Source organism: Colossoma macropomum, unplaced genomic scaffold (assembly GCF_904425465.1).
Source record: "Colossoma macropomum unplaced genomic scaffold, Colossoma_macropomum, whole genome shotgun sequence".
NCBI classification, from domain to species: domain Eukaryota; kingdom Metazoa; phylum Chordata; class Actinopteri; order Characiformes; family Serrasalmidae; genus Colossoma; species Colossoma macropomum.
The window spans coordinates 6986699-6995256 of record NW_023494798.1 but is presented as its reverse complement, the minus strand read 5'-3'; the positions used below and the strand labels follow the sequence as shown (position 1 = coordinate 6995256).

The window sequence follows — 8558 nt, the reverse complement described above, 5'->3', positions numbered from 1 at the left end:
TCAAAGAGACTTGGAGGTTCCTTTACCCGTAATGTGTTTCTTGGTATTCTGCTCTGGTCTAAACATGATTATGAAACACTTGGGAGCAAAAATACAAAGAATCAAACCAAAGCTTGAAGCCAGAATAGCAAATATCTCTACAGCTACAGTGAACTTTCCAGGAGAGCTGACATAAGCTGGGATAAAAGTAACCCAGACTGCACAGAATATGAGCATGCTGAATGTGATGAACTTGGCTTCATTAAAGTTGTCAGGCAGCTTCCGTGCTAGAAAAGCCAAAATAAAACACAAAAGAGCCAGAAATGCTATATAACCCAGCACAGCCCAGAAACCTATAGCTGAACCTAATTCACATTCCAGGATTATCCTTTGCTTGTATTGCTTAAAATTTTTGAAGGGGAGAGGAGGAGATGTTGTCAACCAAACAACACAAATAAGGACCTGTATGAGAGTGAAGGCGAGAACACTGAGTCTCTGCTGTGGAGGCCCAAACCATTTCATGACATTACTGCCTGGAAGTGTAGCTCTGAAGGCCATTAACACCACTATTGTTTTCCCCAGAACACAGGAGATGCAGAGGACGAAGGTAATCCCAAACGCTGTGTGGCGCAGCATACAGGACCACTCAGAGGGACGACCAATGAAAGTAAGTGAACAGAGGAAACACAGAGTCAGTGAGAAGAGCAGCAGGAAGCTCAGCTCTGAGTTGTTGGCTCGGACAATGGGAGATGTTCTGTGTTTGTAGAAGACAGCAGCCATACATACAGCCACAAAGGCTCCAGCAATGGAGAACACTATCAGGATGATGCTCAGAGTGTCGTCCCAGGACAAGAACTCCACAGGCTTGGGGAGGCAGCTGTCTTGCTGGGTGTTGGGCCAGAAATCAGGAGGGCAGTGCACACAGTTCAGAGAGTCTAAGAGATTCCAAAAAACATTTTCAGACCCTTTAGTTGGAAAAAAAACCAAAGGGAATGAAATCAAACTATGACAGTTTTGAGCATATTCCTCAACGTATTGTGATACACAACCTGTCTTGTTACTGATCTCTCCTTCTGCACATGGTATACAGTCATAGCAGCAGACTGGCTTTCCTTTCTGCACAGCCTTCCTGGTTCCTGGAGGACAGCTCTCACTGCACACAGATCTTGGCACCTGAAACACATTTGACAAACAGAAATCATTCATTCTCTGACAATCAGAATGTGATGCACAGATAAATGCCCTTTTTGGTTTGTATTGTCTAAACCTATGTTGAAACTAGACATGCATCTATACTTAAAGTTTTTTCTTCTGATGTCACTTAAGGAACTAGAAGGCATTTTAATTGGTTTGCTGGTTTCTGTTTCTTAGCTCATATTTTTTAAATACATATTAAATAAAGACGATTTGGGGTTGCGTCATGCTAAGTTAGTGCTGAATTTTATGCTTGCATGTTTATTAGAGCTATTTTCATGTGAACTCTGCATGTGTTTTGTCTTACAATTTACCATTTCAGCCTATATTTTGGCATTATTTAATAAGTAAATAAGGTAAAAATGGCAATGAAACCATCTGTGATAGTAATTGTTTTAGAGTCTGTTGCTTTTTATATAAGGAGCAGTGCAGAGCTCTTTGTGTTCAGTATTCATGGACTGCTGTCATGTACCATGTGGTTAAAGCAAAGCATAGAATTAATTGATCATATTTTTAATTAATATTATTATAATTAATATTAAAATATTATTTTTTCACATTTGTTTTCTTTGAATTATTGATAATCAATTCATTTAAGGCAATCAGATTCCAACAAATAAGTCTAATCACTTATGCAATTGTGACTTGCAATTACTACTAATGTTTAATTATGTTTACTTAAATAATTAAAGTTGTGAATAAATACTTTGAATTTCATTACTTTTTTTTGTACATGACAAACCTTAAACCTGTATTTTTTTGTCTTTTTTTATATTTTTAAATTGACTTCATGAACCTCAACTTACTTAGATGCAAGTTAAATTTGGAAAACGTGTTGAAGCGAATTTAAACAACAATTATTGCATTTAACTAACTTACTGCCTTAATTACTTTGAATTTGCTAACTGACGTGGGTGTACAATCAAAGATGGTACCTCGGTCTGTCCCGCCATCCAGCTGATAGCTCTGCTCATACTGAACTCCTGGCCTTTGGATCTGGATGAGTCATAGTAGCCCACAGTCACGAAACCTAAACCACCATCTTTCTTAACCTGCCAGTTTATGAGCTCGTACACGGCCACAGGATCTCCACTGGAATCAAACGAGACCTGATCTCCATTCTTTGTAGTGAAGTTCACTCTCTTGAGCTGGTCCAGTATCTGCAGTGGAAAACATATAATGACAAACTGTCAACGGAACTGTGATTTTAAACTATGAACTCTGATCAATTGTTTCAACATATTACAAAACATACAATTTATTATTGATAAATACGAAACAAGTGACTCATTGTGAATAAACATTTAGGAATTCGATCTCTTTAGTGGCAATTAGTGTCTCACAAATTTAAAACCATTAACATGAGCTCAAAAAATATAAAACATTGAAAAGTGATGTCTATTTATATTTTTTGTATTGGTAAAAAAAAATATATATTTTAATAATATTTTTTTCAATTGTTATATTAAACATTTTGTCATGTTGTGTGTGAAAAATAGCAAGTCAAACAAGTGGCTTAGCAAATCCTGAAGTATGATCTTCATTAAAAGGCACAAGTTCGATGCTGGATCGTCAATGTATATTGTAAAAAATGCTATATTAACATAGTTGTAAACATGTACAAAACGGAAGGTCTTCTAAGATTACTTCATGTAGGGATTTCTCAGAGGAAAGAACAAAACTCTGGAGAGTCTAAAGTTAGGTGATTTTATATTTCTGATACCCCTGGATAAAACACTGACACTATCATATATTATTAGAAGACTTTGAGTCGTGTAACTCATGAAACAATAAATGGTGTTAAAACTGAAACAAAGAACCCACGCCGATTGCCACCGGGACAGTAAAGTGGTCGCCATAACATAAACATAATAATATAAAACAATAATAATGAAAGTAAAATCATACTTAAGACTCCTTTTGAATTTTTTCAGTTTTATACCTGCCATGGTGTGAATTTAGCGCTCTTCTCGCACTGCGTGTCTTTACAGATAACACCGTGGATGGCATGCGCTATGGCATACGTAGCTTTGTACACCAGGTTAGTCGCGCGTAGCTGCGACGTGTCTGTATATGGGTTCTGCAGCGCGCGGACATCCTCGCTGCCGTCACATTCCCGCGAGCCCATCTGAGGAGCCTTTTAGGCTACAGCTGAACGAGCTCTCCCAAAACTCCGTTAGCAGAGGCGATTTCAGTGCTTGTTCTGGAGAGAGATCCAGAAGAAACTCACGAAGACCTGGAATCACTGAACGGGGGATCCCAAATCCTATCGCCCCAGCGCACACGTTAAAGCGTAGCATGTCTGGATCTATGATCCACGCTTCGCTACCGATCCACTGAAGTGGAGGCGGTGGTTGTCTTGTCAGTTCCTCCAACAGAAGACTCAATTCGCCTTCGAGAACAAACGCTACTATAACCCGGGCTGTTGATCTGCGGATGACGTTTGCCACTCTCTCCAGTTTACTGCGCGGTTCTGTTCTGTAGTAGGACTCGGAGTACTCCACACAGATGCCCTCCTCCTGCGCAGCCTTTAGAAACGACGCCATTCCATAATTTCCATAGTCTGTGTCGCTGCGCACTGCCCCAATCCATGTCCAGCCAAAATGCTTGACCATTTTTGCTAGTGCGGCCGCTTGGTGGTGGTCACTTGGTATGGTCCTGAAGAAGGCAGGATACTGACGCTTATCGCTCAAACATGCGCAGGTTGCGTAGGGACTGACCTGTTATTCAATATAAAACAAGAAGCGTCATTTGAAAAGCGGGATTTAATTTTAGCGCATTTTAATGGGATTTAATGTCTTTCATAAATTTACGCTAAACACACATAATTGATTTTGCACAATTTGATAGAGCCTATAATCACCTGTGGAATTCCAAAAAGACCCAGCATTCTAGTCATGCTAATTGAGGGTGTAGAAGAAGGCTCTCCCACCACAGCAGGAACAGCTGCAGATTTTGAACAGGAATCAGTATCATTGAAAAATGGTTCCATGCCGTTTGCAAACTGAAAAGCAACTTTAACCGCCATCAGCACTGCAGAGCACGAGTCGTGTATCTGGTATCCTAATGTGATTCCCGGCAGGAGATCTGTTCTGTTGTTGATCTCGTGGATGGTGAATTCCATGGCACGAGCGAAGCGCAGGTGTCTGAAATTCATACTGTTTAGAAAAATAAGAATCACTGAAACAAATTATTTCATATCAAATAGTTTTAGACGTCACTAAGTAGCTCGTGAATGTAAACAAAATGGATCTCTGATTATAATATTTTTTTCTGTAATACTCTATTCAGCTTTTCACTCCACACTCACAGACAGACCTCCCAGAGCACTGTAGCTGTAGTGGCGGTCTGGTGTAGGTGTTCTGCTCTGATCTCGTGTAGTAATGAAATGCGAAAAGCCCCCCAATCACAAAATCGCCATTCATATAAAAACCAGGCGTCTGAGGATCAGCCCACAGCCTGCAGCTGACCAGGTCAGATTTACATCCTCCTGGACTGAGCCCAGTTATCCACAGCATTGATCCAAGCATCATTAAAATTGAAGTGATCTCCATGGTCTGCTCGGTAGCTCTCAGCCCCTTGAAGGCCAGAGTGACTGCCTTTAAATAGTCTCTTTCTTATGATAATATGTGGGTGTGATCTCGGACTCAGGAGGCGTGGTTTTGTCTTGATTAGTAAATGCAATGAAGGACATAACTTTTGTTTTTGTTTATCTCTGATTTATTGAATTGTGATGTACTAAGTTAAGTATCCATGGGCCGTATTCCAAATTCAGCTTGCGCACTGACGACATCATACTGAAATTAAGCACAACTGTGATCAGTCAGTTGCACGCAAAAGGTTGAGTTGCACAAAAAGCCGCAAAGGCTCAATCCTTGATTGGCATCTGGCTTCAGGAATTGGCAACTCTGCCGTCCGGAAATGACACGTTCTGGTATGTGCCACTTAGCGAGTGCCACCTGCCATCCTAATAACTGGTAACGAGTAGCACGTGCCGCACACGCCGTTCTGTCAGTGTTTTTTTGCCAGTGGCATCTGCCACACAGAAACGGCGCGTGCCACTCAAAACAAGCACGTACCAACATCTCTTGTGAGTAAAGCAGTGACAATGGACAGCGGCTACACGACTTAGCTAACTTGCAGCACACCATAGCACCACCATCAGAACCTGGAAAAAGTAACAGGGGAATGTCGACTTGAAGACTTTGGATTGGACTGTTGGGTGTAAGCTAGGCTATGTGACTACAGCAATAACACTAGCTTGAATATAGACTCTTTGCGGACTTCTGTTGAGCTGTTAATGAAAACAGCTCGTGTTACAGACGTACTATCAGACTACAGACTATTACTATCTGGAAGTGTAGCTCTGAGTTGTTGACTCTGACGATGGGAGAAGTTCTGTGTTTGTAGAAGACAGCAGTCACACACAAAGCTATGAAGGCGCCAGTGATAGAGATCCCTGTCAAGATGATGCTCAGAGTGTCTCCCAGGACAGGAACTCCAAAGGCTTGGGGAGGCAGCTGTCTTGCTGGATGTTGGGCCAGAACTCAGGGGGGCAGCAAACACAGTTCAAAGAGGGCAAGAAATTAGGAAAACATATTTTGAATGGTATTTTAGAAAGATGTACAAGAGAATGAAACAATAACAAATAAAGTAGGGCTGTCCCAGCACAGTAAGTGATATACAACATGCCTTGTTGTTGATCTCTCTTTCTGCACATGGTATACAGTCATACTGTATTTTCCTTTCCTGGTTCTTGGAGGACAGCTCTCACTGCACACAGACCTTGGCACATGAAAAATGTTAGACAAATGCAATTATTTGTTGTTGAACAAATGATGAAATTGTCACAATAAATTGCGAAGATTTTTTTTTTCTTGATCAAGAATGTTAACTGTAATTTTGGAATTATTTTATTGCACAGTAAAAAAAAAAAAAAACATAGAATACACACAACTGTAATACTTAAGTAAAAATACCGAGTGTTTGTATCAATGTATTTATTTGTTATGAGAAATCCATGATTTTTTTTATTTAATGGAGTCATATTTGGAATTATATGATTAATTAATTGACTCATGAATAATAATTGAACGCCTTTATATATTTGGTATCATGTGAAAAAAGAAAGCATTTTCATGGGTTTGATGGTTTCTCTCACATATCTCTTATTTTTCAGATAATTTTAGCTTGACGTTAAATCACCTTCAGAGTGGATGGATGGTTTTGTTTTTTTGTTTTTTTTGTTTTTTTTTTTGTTTTTGTTTTTTTTTGTAGATATTTATTACGCTTTGCCACTGCAGTCTGCATTACTGTTAGAAAAGTGAACATATGTTTGTGGTATCTACTTATACAGACATTAGGACACAAAAGCATTAAAGCTCTCTTTGATACATATATGTTGTAATTGATTATTATATAAGGTGTAGCCTGGATTTCTTTGATACAAGTTTTCATGAAGCATGTCATTAGCCAATTGTTTATACCAAAGCTCTCAATTTGATATAACTTAAGCATTTCTGTCACATATCAGTTATTAACAGTTTTTTTTTGTTTTGTTTCGTTTTTTTTTTTTTTTTTTCTTTTGAATTAGTTTACTGAATTAACTCCAGGAAAGTGTTAACACAAAATGTTTCAGTAAAGACTTACATAGTTTTGGGTTATTGTAAAGCTTTAATTATATCTTCACAACTTTATGTGTGTAATTTTTCTCACTGTTTAATATATTGCACAATTTCATATATGCAACCATAAACCTGAATTGTTACAAATTTATAAGTGTTGTTTTATGGTTTTGAAATTGATTTTAGGTTTTAAAAAGCCAGATTAGGCAACACTTACAGGACTTTTTTGCCTTAATTTCTTTGAGTTGGGCTTCAGGTTTACAGTGGATGGTCTGAAAATACTGCCAGTACCTCTGTCTGTCCTCCAACCCCGCTGATCGCTCTGCTCATACTGAACTCCTGGCCTCTTGGTCTGGATGAGTCATAGTGGCCCACAGTCACAAAATCCAAACCAGCATCTTTCTTAACTTTCTTAAAGGCCACAGAATCACATTTGAATTCAAACCTGAAAACCATTCTGTGTAGTGAAGTTTCACCCTTTGTACTCTGATCGAATATCTGCAGTGGCACATATAATGTGAAAACTGTGATTTTGAGCTTTGAAGTCACCAATGTTTTCAATGTATTACGAAAAAGACTGATTTATTATTGATGAATATTAACATGGTTATTCATTATGAATGATTATTTGGGCCATTTTTTCACTGTGGCAGCAAAAAGTGTCTCACAAAATCTATTTATTCTTTGTTCTATTCCTAAATGTACCCGTAAGAACCTATGATGTTTCGTGTTTTTGAAAATTTTTAGTTATGATTTGTCGTGCTGTGCATGTCAGAACCGTGGCTTCAGAGATGCTTTTTTATGACAAATAATAATTGCAGTAATTGTTTTTCAAGGTTAATTTAAAAGATGCATAAAGTAAAGCATTAAATAACTTACACTTTATCCCATGGTAACCTTGTTTAAATCACACTGAGAAGTCGATATTTAGTTTGAATATTTCTAACTTTGATAACACATCGGAATAGAAATGGTAAAATTGCCCAAACAGTTTTCTTAATATTCATGTATCAACATGTAATTTTATAATCAAATCAGCCTTATTCAAATTATAAGGCAAGTTGGGGTCTGTTTTTAAATGTAACAGTTTTATACCTGCTAAGGTGTGAATTTAGCGCTCTTGTCACACTGTGTGTCATTACAGATAACACCGTGGATGGCATGCGCTATGGCATTTGTGCACCATGTTAGTCGCTGTAAAGACTTCTGTGAACGAGTTCTGCAGCGCGCGGATATCCTCGCTGCCGTCACATTCCCTCTGGGGAGCCTTTTTTTTTTTCTATTCATAGAAACGAATAGAAAAATCTCTCCTTTTATAAAGTCTCCATTCACAGAAAGACGAGGCGTCTGAGGCTCAGCCGCTTTCCATTCTGCTGGACTGAGCTTAGTTATCCACAGCATCGAAACAAACATCATTATAACTGAAGTGAGCTGCATGGTTTGCTGGGTAGTTCTCAGCCCTGTGAAGGCCAGAATGACTACATTTAAACAGACACCTTGTGATAATGTTCTATGGGTGTGAGTTCAGACTCAGCAGCCCTGGTTATGTCTTGAATAGTAGTTATAATAACAAATATAACTTTTGTAATTCTTCGACTCTGATATGTTGAATTATGGTGTATTAAAGTATCTAATCAGGGGCCCTAAAACTGTACTCAGTCATTTCCAAATACTGTAGAAGGCAAAACAGAGGCCTGTCTTAGTTACCCGTGACTCAGAAAATAAACTTAAAGGCATTCCTTTGGCGTTGCTCATTCACAA

At 38.6% G+C, this 8558-nt stretch overlaps 1 protein-coding gene across 1 annotated transcript; it reads right to left on the bottom strand.

Annotated features, from left to right (window-relative positions):
- On the bottom strand, nt 1-4727 carry LOC118818039 (extracellular calcium-sensing receptor-like). The gene is given in 7 exon segments (XM_036585143.1): nt 1-914; nt 1029-1152; nt 2109-2333; nt 3116-3299; nt 3301-3893; nt 4037-4331; nt 4492-4727. Coding segments are annotated over 7 exon segments (2571 nt in total).
- Nucleotides 4728-8558: the final 3831 nt, after the last annotated feature.